Source organism: Engystomops pustulosus, chromosome 1, assembly GCF_040894005.1.
Source record: "Engystomops pustulosus chromosome 1, aEngPut4.maternal, whole genome shotgun sequence".
Classification (NCBI taxonomy): domain Eukaryota; kingdom Metazoa; phylum Chordata; class Amphibia; order Anura; family Leptodactylidae; genus Engystomops; species Engystomops pustulosus.
The window spans coordinates 196,951,567-196,967,269 of NC_092411.1; the positions used below are offsets into that span (position 1 = coordinate 196,951,567).

The window sequence follows — 15,703 nt, forward strand, 5'->3', positions numbered from 1 at the left end:
TTGGACTATAGCAAAGCATTCAGAGAGCTTCACCAGAGGTCACAGCAGGTAGAGGGGCCCGTCTTTAACTAGGGGTCGTCTGTAAGTCGGGTGTCCTTAAGTAGGGGACCGCCTGTATTTGATTACTTTGTGTATTGAATGTAATTCTGAGACATGAATTGTGCTCTTTAATCGCTCTCTTTCTTTCATTCTGTTAGGATTCGGTGACTATCTGCTCTTATCCATTTGTGTTTGATGCTCAAGCCAAGACCAAAATGTTACAAACAGATGCAGAGCTACAGATGCAGGTAAATAATTGAGTTATATACCATGCTCTATAAAGGCCATGTTTATTCAATACAGACATTCATATACAAGATATGTTTGAATTCTGTTTAAGGTAAAAAATTTGAATGATGGTTTAACCAGTTTAACAGGACCTCCATCCCATAAAGCTTGTTTCACACAACCATATTGTCTTCAGTTATCCTTTTTAATGAGCCGTTTAGCAGGTGCATGGAGTAAAACATGCTAAACTTCAGGAGGGCACATTTTCTGCAGCTAAGGATGGACCTTAATGCCACAATGTTCTCGTTAAACAAAAGTATATAGAATAAATGGTGCATTTATAAAACTATTCTACATAGATCCCGAGGGGGGAGTGTCCTGGCTATGGAGGAGAACAGTTGTGCTGTGTGATGGCTTCCTGCTCCATCCCAGAGAGAGTATGTTAGCCCAAGGCAACCCAGCACTGCTATCGACTAATCTATGGGGCCCAAGAAGAAGAGAACAGTGGCCCTCCTGGCTCGCGTTATATCACTAAAGGAATCGGCCGGTACCTCACCAGCCACGTGACTGCTGCGGCCTCCAGTCCTGTAAGGAGGGCGCATCTCCATCACAAGCAATCCCGCAGGACCGAGTCCATGGCTGCTGCCTCCTTTCAAAGCCCCAGTGGGGTAAGCGATCGTTTATATCGGGCATGCCCGTCTCCAACCCCAAGCCCTGCAGATGCCACCTTCCTCGTGGAATCCAAGATGGTTGCTGAACTGGGAGCACTGCAGACTGTTGGCATGCCTACTCTCATGCTCTGGCCCCACAAGCGGCAACTGGTAAAGCCTCAGAACCCCAGAATGTCGTACCCGAGCAGCCCGACAGTAAGCCGGGTATATCTGCTGACCCAGCTCCTGAGGCTGACGGACCTCCTCTGAAAGCGCATGTTGCGCAGATCCATCAACCCGGGGAGATACCAGAGTGCCAGAATTTGCCACTAATACCCCTGCAAGAAGCAACCCCATATACCACTCTTATAACTTATAACCCCACAGATGGAATGGCAAAATCCACAGGGACTGAAAGTTAGTCAGTCTGACCCTAAGGCAGCAGGGGTCCCTCAGCCGGCAGTGCTTAGCTCAATATCAGCAGCCTGCCTTGGCCATCCTGGGACCCTTGCGACCTCTAACCTCCCTGAGACCTCATGCAGAGAAAGACAGCGCGGGCCCCAACTCGGACCCACTTTATGGGAATGACCTCTCCAGCCTGGTACAGTCATCTCTATGGCCTGATGTAGGCGCGCCATGCCACACTCCACCTTCTGGGTTACAATTGCACTCTGTTCTCACCTACTACTGCATTTATCCCTACCCAAACCCCAGAGATGGTTGTCGCTCCACAATTGTCATTATTAAGCCCTGAAGGGTCTCCCTATCATTCTCTTGCTTCCCAGGTAGTGGACATGCAGCATGCCTCCCTATTCCCTCAAATACTAGAGGGTTTAGCAGAACTACATAACCTCAAAGCACACCTCAGAGATTCCCACGAAGATATGGAGTGTTACATCTCACGCCTTGAACAATCCTACAGCGCACAGGTAGCGGTGCTGAGGGACGAGGTACAACAACTGCAAAACAGAGTGGTAGCCACTGAAGCATCCCAGGAGGTGCTGAGGAACCAGATAGGACAGAGGATTGAGTGTCTATCTACCCACTGTTATCAGCTTCAATATCTGACGGACTTGCTTACGCCACCAAAAACAGGGGGCAACGGTATAATATTCACGTGGGTGGCCTCCCTGAATCCGTAGAATCCTCTCAACTCCACGAGGTGCTGTGATCAGTCTTTAACTCCCTGGTAGAACTAGACAGAGCCCATCGGGCCCTCAAAGCCTGCCCTGCGGCGTAAGACCCCCCACAGGATGTCATCTGTCAGCATCTTTTAACATGTAAAGATTAACCTATCATGAATAAAGAACAGATAGTCTATCAAGGGGCTCAACTACAATTGTTGCTGGCTCTTTCTCGGCTGACTCTCCAGGAATGCAAAGCTCTGCAGCCGCTGTAAGACTTTTACGTCAAGGTAACCTCCCCTATACTTTGGGGTTCCCTTTTTGCCTTGAAATACGCCACTCTGGTCTTGCACTTAACATTTGGCATCCGGAAGATGTCCCTGCAGTATCAGCAGCTCTCAGCATCCCAGTTCCAGATCTCTCTACATGGCCCTCCAGCCAACCCGGGGAGTCCACTACGACCTCAGCATGCTCGTAGAAGAAGAACCAGCAACATCCCTGGTGGCCCCAGGAGAAGAAGACGCCAACCTGAAGCACCTTGGGAAGATCGGAACAGAGTTCCAATCCGTCTATTCTTGCCTCTAAAATATTAGGGGCCCTCTAGCCGGTCAACACCCTGTGGTACTACAGAATCTTATAGAGTTATAAATTGCCGAAACCAGGTTGCCTGCCTTTGGGGAGGAACGTAGTCGCAGAAATAGAGAGCACAAGTGGCGATCAAGAGGTAGTTAAGACTATTAAGAAATCCCCAGCCGGTAAAAGTCTTGGCCTGAATGGCTTCTTCCCTGCTATTTACGAGTTTATGAAAGGTTCATGGCCAAAGTATTCAATTCTGTGTGTGTGGTTACCTGGTTTTAAAACATAATTGTATATGTGTCTTCCAATTCAGTGATGAGTTACAGGGAAAAATAAGTGGGCTGTATAAATGGTGCTTATTTTCATGGAAATCTATGGTACATAATTTTCAAGTAGATTTCAAACCACTACCTGAATGGTTTGCTTTTAATTTACTTGGTTTTTATTCATCTATCCCACTGTTCATAAATGCATCTTCCTTTGTGCTGGTAGGTGGCAATAAATGGAGCCAACCTGCAAAATGTCTTTATGCTATTGTCTCTGGAGCCTATGCTGGCCAAAAATCCGTATCTGGTCCTGCATGTGAGAAGAACAAGCCTGGTGGCTGATGCTTTACGGGAGCTCAGTATTCACTCCGATATAGACTTGAAAAAGCCTCTTAAGGTATGAAAGCTTAAAGTGGTAGGATATAAAGAGATGCAATCTGTGTTTAAATGAAAAAAATGGTGCTCAACAAAAGTAAAAAAAAATACACATAATTACCTGTCCTCCTCTTGATCACTGCGTTTGTCGTCTTGAGGGTTCATCGACATGTTTAGTTTTTTTTAAGCAAAAAGCAGGTGTGGATCATAATGGGTTGAGATAAATAATTGAAAGGTGCTACTTGACACACCAGGAAGCAGTCATCGGGTCCTGGCACTCCAGGCTGGTAATTATTTAGGCCTCCTGCGTGATGTCACCTCCTCCACCATGGTGGCGAGAGGCGTGAATAATTAGCAGTCTGCAGCTCCGGACAACGCATCCTGGCGATACGGCCTGCTTGTGATCCTGACATGTTGAGATTAAAGAACACCAGCAGTGGGATCAAAATGAAGAGGACAGGGTAGTTTGTGTAGGTTTGGGTTTTTTTTTACATTTTTTATTTCCTCTAAGGCGCTTTTACACATGGTGATCATTGGGCAATTGTCAAAACTTTTTTTTACTAGTTGAAGTTATTCCTGATAACTGGCTCATATAAAGGTGCACGCATTTGCCTGTTTTGTAAAAACATTTATGAGTATCATTTGCCTCCAATGTATTGTCCCGTGTAAATGGCGAATGTGCTGCCAGTATATGTAGTAAGTGTATCGCCAGTGGCGTAACTAGGAGAGGCAGGGCCCCATAGCAGACTTCTGAATGGGGCCCTCCTTCCCCCTTAAAAAATATACATATTTATATACTCACAAATGTGGGTTACAGTTACACAGTATACACAGTACACATGTAGAGCATAATGCAGTATATATACACATACATTCTGTCATACACATATTACTTTGTACAATGTGCAGCATAATATGTATATAATGGGGGTGCATCCTCCATTCTTTAGTTTGTCAGGTTGGATGATGGTCCACAATTTGATTGTGGACCATGATTGTGATTGTCTAATGGCCCCACATTTGAAACTTGCAAAACCTTTATAGTGGTTTATCAGTAATCGCAGCTTAGATTTATAACATTAATGGCATTGCTTTTAGGATAGGGCGTCACTGCCTGATTGCAAAAATGAAATGCCTGCTGCCTTCTGTGTGTGTTTTTTAACTGCACAGCATCACTTTTATGCAATGGAAAGAAAATGCCAAAAGGTCTTTGGCATGACCTCCTGATCTTGAGCTTCCTTGCAATCAAAGCGCTTTCATAAATGAGTGAGCAAACGGCTTTGCAGGAACTTGGCAAGTGATGTTTTGTTTTTTTCCCACACAAGGCATATGCCTCCTCATTAAATTTGGCACATGGCCTTGCAGTAGGGGAACTGGAGCTCACTTGTCTGGAAAGGGGTAAAAGTGGCCATTTGACCAAACTTTTTGTTTGAGTAGAAAAAGAGGCAAGCCGGTGGTTTTCAGAAATGCCTCTATTAGTTTTCTTATAATCTTCTCACAACCACCATGAAATATTACCTATAACAGGTCAACTAAATTTAGTATTATCTCATAAATGATATCTATTTTTACAGGTGATATTTGACGGGGAAGAGGCTGTAGATGATGGTGGTGTCACTAAAGAATTCTTTCTCTTACTTCTTAAAGAACTTCTGAACCCCATCTATGGAATGTTCACTGTGTACCCTGATTCCAACCTCCTCTGGTTCTCCGATATTGTAAGTGATAAACCTACCTAAAGCAAAGCAAAAATTTTAGATGTTTCATTACAGTAGCATAAGTTACATCACTCCACAAGCCAGTATTATAACTTAAAGAGGACCTGTCACCCTGTATAAGCTGGCTAGGAGCTGCTTACTAAAGTAAACGGCTCCTAGTGCTACCCCAGTATTAACAGTGTTAAACTGCTAGCTTTATCGGAACCTTCCGATAAAGCTAGCAAACACTGCACTGCCTTACCCTCAGAACGTCCGTTTGGCTTATTCATGAGGGGGCGGTATGAGGAGGCAGTGACTGCCTATGGCGTTGGAAGGGCGGTCCGGGGAGGGGGGATCCTCGGACCGTCCCCTCATTCTGAGGTCATAGCAGTACAGTGTTCCCCAACTTTATCGGTAGTGAGCAACTCCTAAAGCATTTTTTTTTTTTAAGGGTGACAGTCCCTCTTTAAAGGGAACTTGTCGCCACATATACTGGTGACTGGTTTCTATAGAGCTCTATTAACTCACTGACACCTTTCTTTAGCTAAAATTGTTTTGCTTACATCCACATAAATCGCCTTTTATCTTATATTACCTGGCATCAGATGGGGTCATGTCCTTCTCGGCTGCCCCCTTCCATCTAATCCTCCCCATGCCTTATGCCTCCTTACTGTACACAATTCATGTCATGTGACCAGCGTGACATCATCTCAGGTACTTTAGCCTACTAACAATAGCAAACTGTACCTCATGCATGTATCTGACCACATGAAGTCACAACAGTCTCAATAGACTTCTACTCCTTTCCATCCTCCATGGAGGCTGCTGTGATTTCATGTAATCACATACATGGTTTACAGTTTGCTATTATTAGAAGGCTAAAGGACCTGTGATGTCGTCACTGGTCACATTTCATGAATGTAACACAAGGCACCGTGTGAAAAAAAAAAAAAGACACACACTATTTCCTATCCGTACATAGAGCTTTTATGTCTGTAGTTGAATATTAGCAGACAGTCCCCAAGTACAAGGGGGCAGGGCAGTGATTTGAAGAGACACAGAGCTGTCAGTCAAAATAATGAGGCATGGTTCTCTTCCAGCCTGAGAGAGAGAAGAGTTACATTCACCAGACATGAGTCACAAAAGTTCATTTGCATATCAGAAAAATGTCTGTAATTAAGGTACAGTGCCCCACGGGCAGCTCATTTTAGGTGATATGGGGAGAACTTGTAACCCCTTATCAGCAGGCATTGTTAGTTAGGGTGGTCAGTCTGGTGACAGTTCCTCTTGATCTGTGAAATTAGAACCTATTTCTAGCTTTGGGTGTTGTCACTTTAATAACAAGGTCATGAATGCATGAAATGGTAAATCCCTATTATTAATGAGCATGCTTATAATTTTGTATATGCTGCCTATTGTCTCATATTTGTATGTTTTAGTGTTTTGTAGAGCACAACTGGTTCCATCTTATTGGCATTATGTGTGGGTTAGCCATCTATAACTTCACAGTAGTCGACCTACATTTTCCTTTGGTGCTATACAAGAAGCTATTGAATGTGCCAGCAACTTTGGAAGATCTCAAGGAGCTATCCCCTACAGAAGGAAGGTGTGTGCTTAAAATTAAATTGTAGGTCCTATATATAGATAAAAATAATTATTAATGCATTATATGATTGGCATAATACTCCCCATTAGAAAAAGATATGTGATTATAATCTCTGTTCGGCTTTGCAGAACATATTGGTGCTGTACTTTTTATCAGTGCCTCGCAGAAAAATATTAGGAAGTTTTATTATAAGTGGCTTTCTTGTCCATCTGTACATTGAAGTCAAGGCAGAAGCAAGTTAGTAAATGTATTAGATAATCCCTGGGTGCTGTCGGCTGCATATAGGTATGTTTACTCTGTTTATAATCTGAGGTTGGCCACTAAATTTATCAAGGGAAGTCCCTAGTAGACCTTTGAAGTTGCTGGGAGCCTCAGGTCAAATGACCTGCCAACAGAAGGACTGTGACTTTTACACAAAGTCCAACAGGGTAAATATAATATGGATGACCCAATTGTGATGTTATATTAGCCGTGGTAAACATTTGTATAAGTGACCAATCCCTTTAAGTATCAGTGTTATACTGCAGGAAGGGCAAGTTCATGCTGCAGCCAGTTTTGACTCCGAACCACCAATTCCAATTTTATTTTGCTTCTAGAAGTCTTCAAGAACTCTTAGACTACCCTGCAGAAGATGTTGAGGAAACATTCTGTCTTAATTTCGCAGTAAGTAGACAGTAGATTGTAGTTCCCTATACATCTACACTGCTGTCATTTGACCTTCCAGATTCCTTTTATTTCAACATTTTTTAGGCTACATTTACACGACTTATGAACTCCTAGCATCGCATATCCTTTTGCCGGTTAGGTTGAATTGCCACCATATTGGGCTAAATAGAACTCATTAGAAAGAGTTTTTATTCAAACCTTTTTTGAGGTGCAATGCAAAATCCAATTATGCTTTTTACAGTTTTAAGCTTACAATGTTTACCAAGTGGTATAGATGACCTAATTTTATTTCTAGAATTTTTAATTTGAAGAAAAAAACGCCTCCTTTTTTGTGCCTCCATTTTAAAAGTGAATCGGAGATTGTCTGGGGCAACCCCTGTCTATCTTTCCTACACCATCCTTGCCCAAGACAAGAGGACCACACAGACCAAAGTATATTACACCAATTGTTTTTGGTTACTAGGTGTCATTCTAGGGAGTTTCAGGCCTCTTCTTCCCCTTCTTGTTTTCATAGAGGTTTGTTTTTCAACCCAAGAACAGCATTCCAGACACACTTGCAGCTCATCTTTAGCAGTGAATACCTTTTTCGTCCTACAGTTCCATTATCTCATCAATAGAGTGGGGTCAGTTCCTGTCATTGCCAGAAATCGGGGTTGTATATTGATGTCTACTACATCACCATTTTTCCCTCCTATGAATGCTTGGATCCCAACACTGCAAATTTGTAGCTCACCTATTTGGCCTGGCCGCCACTCCACATCTTTTAACAAAGGTTCTAGCCTTAATCACAAGGTAGCAAAAGGAGCATGGTTTTCTTTGTCCCAGATTCCTCTAGTGGAGCATCAATGGCTGTAAGTCTCCACACGCCTGCGAGGGGGCCTTAATTTGCCAACTCTCCAGACGGAGAAGTTACTCCATGACCCTAGCCTTCATCATAGGAATTCTCAGATCTAGGAAGACATTTTCATAAAGGCTTCTTCCCTGAACCAGGACAGGGACACTGCTGGGCTTACGCAGGATAATTTGACTTTGAGGTGGGTTATCAATGACCCAAAGTCCTTCCTTCCTTAGGCAAGCAATTTGACTCAACTTAACTTGACTTTTTAACTATGGGAACACAAGAAATGATTGTGGAGAGTATGATGCATGTAAGCTGGACACTCAAGTTCACCTTAGCGACAAATGAGTTGGCTGGCCTCACTCTCTTGTTGTGAGTGGTCATTATTCTCAATAGTCCATATTCCAAGGCTGTAGAGATTGAACAGGAAATAAATACTTGGGCAATAAGTGTTTGGGCACCGTCCCCGTACTGGCCATTTAATATATGTTAGAACTGTGATTATATGTGCTTTAAAATTTTTAGTTTTCATATACTCCTTTGTCAATCACATTGTTGTCAAACTTTTATATGTGTGTTTAGATCCTCAGGGAAAGTTATGGGCTAATGGAAATGAAACCCTTGGTACCTGGAGGAGACAAAATAACTGTGAATAGAGATAACAGGTATGTCATCTGGCCTGTGTGAGGTTGTGCCATACCTTACATGTAGTGATCTGAATAAGCCTGATTCCTTTTTTTTATAATTACAATTGTTTTTTTTCTAGCCTATCTGTTTAGGATAGATTGAGTTAGTTTCAGCTGATCATCAACACACACCATAGATCTAGCCCTGCTGGTGCTCCATAGCAATTACATTGTAAACTTTAGTACAGAGGTCATTGACATTTTTAACCCCTTTAGGATGGAGGTTTTTTTCTCTCATTTCTTGCTCTCCAGCTTCAAAAATCCATAACTTTTTTTATTTTTCTGTGTGAGGGCTTATTTTCTACGTAACAAGTTTTGCTTCTCAGTGACATTATTTATTATTTCATGCCGTGTACTGGGAAGCTTGAAAAAAATTCCAAGTATGGTGAAATTGGGGAAAACAGAGCATTTGCGTCACTTTCATGGGGGCTCAGTTTTTGCAAATTTCACTCTGCGCTTTAAACTTTGTTCTTTGGTTCAGTACAATTACGGTGATAACGCCGTCAATAAGTTTTTAATATTTTTGATAGATCTGGCATTTTGAGATGCGGCGATCGTGTTTTTTACTATTTTATTAGCTTTGAAACTTTTTTTTCCTTTACGATTTTTTTTAGACCCTCTTGGGTACATTTTACCCTAGATGTTCTGATCGTTCCTGCCAAATGCTGCAATACTACTGTATTGCTGTACAGGCAGTCCCCGGGTTACATACAAGATAGGGTCTGTAGGTTTGTTCTTAAGTTGAGTTTGTATGTAAGTCGGAACTGTAGATTTTATCATTGTAATCCCAGCTAGAACTCTTTTGGTCTCTGTGACAATTGGATTTTAAAAATGTTAGGTTGTCATAAGAACCAGGATTAAGACTAAAACTTCATTCAGTGATAACTGTTATAGCTGTTTATTGTAGCCTAGGACTAAAGTACAATAAATTACCAATATCCAGGGGTCCGTTTGTAACTAGGGGTCGTATGTAAGTCGAGTGTTCTTAAGTAGGGGACCGCCTGTATATGGCATTTTTTATTGCACAGTATTCATTACAATGAGCAACTGGCTCAGTATCTGGTTTCTGCAAATTTGTTACAGCCTTGATAGCAACCGAAAGAAACCACCGCTCCCCGCCCCAATCACACAGACAATCAGGGCAGTGACGATCAGAACCAAGATGGCGGCACCCACGCACCACCATCTTTTAAATGCCAGCTGCATCTTTGCCGGTGCCATCAGACGTGTTAATACTAGAGATGAGCGAGCACTAAAATGCTCGGGTGCTCGTTATTCGATACAAACTTTTCCCGATGCTCGAGTGCTCGTATTGAATAATGAACCCCATTAAAGTCAATGGGAAACCCGAGCATTTTTTCACTAAAAGAACAGTGAAGAACAACAAATTACAGATGTTTTCCTTGTAAGAACACATTGAAAGAACACTATTCTTCACATTGCAGGTGTCTTACCAATAAGTTAGGATATGTGCGCGAACATCTGCAGTGTGAAGAATAGAATAAAAACATTGAAAAGAACATTATTCTTCACATTCCAGATGTTCGCGCACATCTCCTAACATAGCGGAAGACACACGCGTAATTTGTTGTTCTTCACTGTTCTTTCGTTAACTAAATGCTCGTTATCGAGCAGGGGAAATACTCGTCTGAGCAACGAGCCGTTCTGAGTATGCTAATACTCGACCGAGCATCGAGTTAATACCCACGAACAGTGCAAGCACTGACCGTGGGTATTAGCGGTGGGTGTTTGTTGCAATATGCAGCGAACCCCTGCCTCTGTATGCAGAGGGCTCAGCCCATGAGCCCTCTTCATACACCCCCCGCACCTCTGTGCGAAAGGGTTAAAGATACCGCTTCAGTTGGTTAAATCCTTTTTATAGATGGTGTATAACTGTTAATTAGAGTATCATTGTGGTGTATGATTCCACTGAGGTCTGTATGGAAATCACTGAGATTTAAACATTGATCCAGATCAAAGATAAGCTTGAGGTCAAAGCAGTGCAGTCTCATTGATGTGTATGAGGGATTTTTTTTTTACAAAAACACTTTACTATTGACATGAGTTTTTATTCTTTTAGTTTGACGTAAATTCTTTTGTAGGAAAGAATTTGTGGATTCTTACGTTAACTATGTCTTCAACCAGTCAATTCAAGAATGGTATGAAGCATTCTCCACTGGATTTCTAAAAGTTTGTGGCGGAAAAATACTGGAGCTTTTTCAGCCATCTGAACTTCGAGCCATGGTTGTTGGCAGTAGTAATTATAACTGGCAAGAACTGGAAGAGGTGAGGACCGTAACCAGAATTATTACCGTATTTAGACAGACCACACAAGGGCATGACTACATGAGGTGTACAGGGGCCCATTAGGTGATTCTTCCCCAAATCCTAGAGTACTGTAAATTTATACATTAATATTCATTCCTCTACAGTGCTGCTGATGGTGGTGTGGCTTGTTGTAGAAATAATGACTGATTATGCATCCATGACCTGCAATCAGAGGACAACAGAGATCTTTTCTGTAGGGTCAATGTCTGATGGCAGCATCGCTAATACATTTTTCTCTTGCCATCTGTTATACAAGGAGAGCTCAGTGGCCATCACACTTTAGATTTCCCATTTCTGCTCATGTGGAAATGAGTGGGGAGGGATGAATTAGGACTATTGCACTTGGAAAGCTCTAGCATGTGCAATTACAGTAAGTCCCTGGATAGGGGCAGCACTAAATACTTGCATCCAAAAATCTTTACACAGAGACAACGGTTTACTTGCAAATTGTTTCTTACTCTTGGCCATATATGATTCTGCATTCAGAGTAACATCTTTACTTGGATCTCTCATAGAGCGCTGTGTACAAAGGTGAATACACTACTGCGCACCCTACTGTGAGGATGTTTTGGGAGACCTTCCATGAATTCCCTCTAGAGAAAAAGAAAAGGTTTTTATGTAAGTTTAAGCATTGCTTTTTTTGATACATTGTATATGTATATATTCTATGTATATGTGTAATGCCCAGTTCACATTTCCTTTCAGTTATTGTGAGCCAAATCAGGAATACTAAAGGAATACTGTCGTGTTTACAATCACCAAATTTTGCACAGCCGCTCTCTTTGACTCAGGGAATGTCATATACTAGGATTTGAGCTGAAATTTTCACTCCAAACCTTCCAAAATCCACTTATTACCACCATATACAGGAGCCATTGTCTGCAGCTGCGGCAAATGGAAGCTGAGCCGTGATTGGTTGCTATTCTGCCACAGATCATTAATATGAGCTCTGAGCTGAGATTGGTTACTATAGGCAATGAGTAGAAGACAACTTAGGTGTGAGGTAAGATGGATAGGAATACAGACATAGGGGGAAATTTATTAGAAATATCTGAGGTAAAAATGTTCCAGTTGCCCACGGAAACCAATCGGAGATCAGCTAAAATTTTATAAACAGTTGGTGGAAAATGAAACTTGAGCTCTGATTAGGTGCCATGGGCAACTAGGGCAGTTCTGCTCACATACACTTCTAATAAATCTCCCTATAGATAAAGTGACAGTCAGAGATTGAGAATGCCGGAGACGGAGACAGTCGCTGGATTGAGAGTGTCGGGGACGGTCATTCAGGGTCAGAAAAGTTTAGACAAAAGGGACGGTCTGTGACGGAGATGGTCTAGGACCAGTCTATAGATGCATATAAAATATTTATTATTAACCCATTCTATTTTGTTATAGCTAAGAGCAGTAATTTACTATCCCGGCCAACACCCGGATATACAGCTAGTAAAAGACAAAGTAATTTAACAACCAGACAGGCAGGGGTTAAACTAGCACACCTCTCATCTCCTTCACTTTCTCTCTGCATATGTCTGATTTATATAAACTGTTTATCTTTGTCATATTTTGCCATTAGTCTGAAAACCTGCTGAATTGTAGCACAGCTCTGGGCTCCCAGCAGAGGCTGTAATAACAGGCTTGTGTCACGTTGTGCCCCTTAAGAAAACTTGTCTTATGTAAAACATCATTGCAAATTCTTGAACTGCTAATCTTATGTTAAATGTCCTCAGAAGGAATATCTGAGTGGCATATATTATCCCAAAATAGATCCCTCTGAATTGTGAAAAACATGTTCTTTTTGCAGAAATGTTACATGTATAGTGTAATAAATATAAATCTAAACAATATAAATTTATAACAAATCCAGTTGTAGTATTTGGATGACAATAAGATATGATCCATATTGAGAATTTGACACATTTTACAGTTAACCCCTCCACCCCACCTCCTCAGCTACTTATTGGCCAAACTCTTTCATTATCCATTGACTTTTTGGGAGCTAAATAGTTATCCATGTGTGAAATGTTGTCCCATGAATATACTACTCTTAAAGGGCCATTCCTGAAACTGATGGCCAGCGAGGTCTTTGGTAAGTAAGTGTCACTTCACAGATTTTATCATTTTGGCTTGGTGAAACACAGCCAAAAGCAGCTTTATCTGAGCAATTGACTCTTCTGTATGTAGTGGCCATTACACAGCACATTGTGTGTTTCCCCTTTCTCCATTGATCAGACAACGATGGCCTATCCTACGACAACCCCTTTTAGAGGGAAACTGTCCCCAGAGTGCTAATTTTTATCAGAGGACACGTTGCTATAGACAAAATGTTTATGCCACTGCTCTCCTGGTCACTCCTCCCTTCCTCCCGATGACGTGTCGGCTCACTCTTTCTGGCATCTCAGTGCAAGAGAGGATGTAGGGGGGAGACCAGAGCAGCCCCAAGTTTGAAATATTCCTCTCTAGGAGTCTGCTGAGGCATCTAGCAGGGAGCCAAGTAAAGTTTCACATACTTTATTTCAAACGCCACGGAACACTGACGTTTTTTGAAAACATTTTTGGCATATACAGTACTTTATCTAGTAACCTGTCCCATGGTGACATGGTCCCTTTAATGTCATCAGACATGCTTCTGATGCATCCCCTTCTCCAACTAAGTGTAGATTGTGCCACCATTTGTTTAGTTTCTTCTAATATTATTTTGGTCCTGTAAAAATCTAAATGAGTGCTGTGACCCTTTGTCATTTCAGTGTTTCTCACCGGCAGCGACCGTATTCCGATCTATGGCATGTCCAGCTTGCACATAATAATCCAGTCTATATCCAGTGGGGAGGACCACCTGCCTGTAGCTCACACATGCTACAACCTTTTGGACTTGCCTAAATACAGCAGCAAAGAAATTCTCAGGAAGAAACTTACCCAAGCCATAGACCATTATGAGGGCTTCAGTTTAGTATGAGACATAGCACTGAGTTTCCATGCTTCCCTCCGTCTATTTGCACTTTATCTCTCATGGGCTTATTTAATATTAATGTAAAATACACTCATTGTATACAGGTAAAGACTTCAGTTTCTATTTTTGTAAAGGAACCAAATTGAAAAAAATGTTCTAAACAAATCCTATGTGGATGTCTTAACGCCTTTGATATGTTTTATGATACCCTATGTTTTATTTGTAGATTTTATTCTTTGCATTTGGCTCACCTTGATCTTTTAATTATATGGGGATAACATTGTATCTTGTTGTAGTAATACCAGTATTATCAAGGAAAGGATTTTCTCAGGCTAACCATTCTAGCAGTTATTCTGCTACTCTTCAGGCCATTTGAGGTCACAGTTAAATCTTTTGTGTGTTTTTTATTTTAGTTTATCTGATGGATGCCCAGTTATGTTCACAAGATCTGGGCCTTTTTATTTAAAGGGAACCAGTCATCAGGGACCTCATTTTTCACTAAAGACGGGTTCCAAAAACCCATGACACCTTTATTCAAACGATGCCTTTGTCTCTTCTCTGAGCATTTTCATTTCTTTATAATTGTGTATCTGACTCCCTAACAAAATCCTGTACCAAGTACAAGAGGGATGGGTGGTGGGGGGTGGTTTGGATACAAATCAAAACGCTTGTCTTGTGCTGCTGAATCCCTCCTTCCTTAATCCACACTGCTAGTCTCACAGCCCCCTCCTTCCTGCTTGCTCACAACCCCTCGTCTTGCTCCTGAGAGCTGAGAAGTGTGAATGAAGGGAGGAGGGCACAAGGCAAGCGATTAATTTTGAAATGCATCCGAAACACCAGCCCTCTCCCCCAAATTAAAAAGAAATTAAACTGCTCAAAGGAGAGCCAAAGGCATCTTTGGAATGAAGGTGTTATTGGCTTTTGGAACCTATCCTCAATGAAAAATGACAGGTTCCCTTTAAACAACTTCCATAAAAGTTTCTTCATTCCAGTAAGAAATCAATACAAGGCAATGTTTCTATTCAGAACCAAACTTTTTTTTTATTTTTAAATATCACGTAACAAAATTTCTGTACAAAAACCAAATCACAATATGCAAAGTGGGAAACAAACAGCCATTGCTGTGCTGCCACCCATCGCCTGGGCCAATGCCAAGCAAATGTTAGAAGGTCCCAATTATTATCAATGATCATTTTCTCAATAATGATCTTACAGGGACTCTATGCTTTGCATATCTGTAAATTTACATATTTGCACTGATGCTTTTTTTTAATCTTAAAATTTCCAACCTGGTAGAAATAAAATCAACAAGATCTTAAGAAGCTGAATGAATCAAACCATTGTTTTGTATAGGTTTCATTGTTATTAAAAAATCTTTTTTAAACTGAGGCATTTGTCTGTTTTTTTCATAACTTGCTGGCATCATTGACAACCTTGGGTATACCAGTTGCCATTAGAAGGGAGAAGCCATGGCAAAACAGTTCTTTTCCCCAACTGCAGGCAGTGAGCTAGTAGACATTGTTGTCTCCTACATCAAAGAAGTCGTGGAACAGAGTAGCCCAACTCCTCTATCACCTGTCCCCCCGGCATACTCTTATTTGCCTGAGAAGTCGCTGAAAGGATGTCAGTTCCTGGAGGAGCTAAAGCAAAGAGGATGCAGACAATGCAAGTATACTC

At 41.6% G+C, this 15,703-nt stretch overlaps 1 protein-coding gene across 3 annotated transcripts in view; it reads left to right on the plus strand.

Annotated features, from left to right (window-relative positions):
• The window catches only part of HERC3 (HECT and RLD domain containing E3 ubiquitin protein ligase 3), a 55,540-nt gene extending 40,126 nt beyond the window's left edge, over positions 1-15,414 (plus strand). For all 3 annotated transcript variants that reach the window (XM_072117526.1, XM_072117546.1, XM_072117536.1), the window contains 9 exons: positions 198-287; positions 3,110-3,280; positions 4,833-4,976; positions 6,395-6,561; positions 7,158-7,224; positions 8,648-8,730; positions 10,854-11,037; positions 11,595-11,697; positions 13,824-15,414. In XM_072117526.1, coding sequence (XP_071973627.1) covers positions 198-287; positions 3,110-3,280; positions 4,833-4,976; positions 6,395-6,561; positions 7,158-7,224; positions 8,648-8,730; positions 10,854-11,037; positions 11,595-11,697; positions 13,824-14,032 — 1,218 coding nt within the window. In that variant the 3' untranslated portion in view covers positions 14,033-15,414. The remainder of the gene's footprint in view (positions 1-197; positions 288-3,109; positions 3,281-4,832; positions 4,977-6,394; positions 6,562-7,157; positions 7,225-8,647; positions 8,731-10,853; positions 11,038-11,594; positions 11,698-13,823) is intronic.
• The last annotated feature ends 289 nt before the right edge of the window (positions 15,415-15,703 follow it).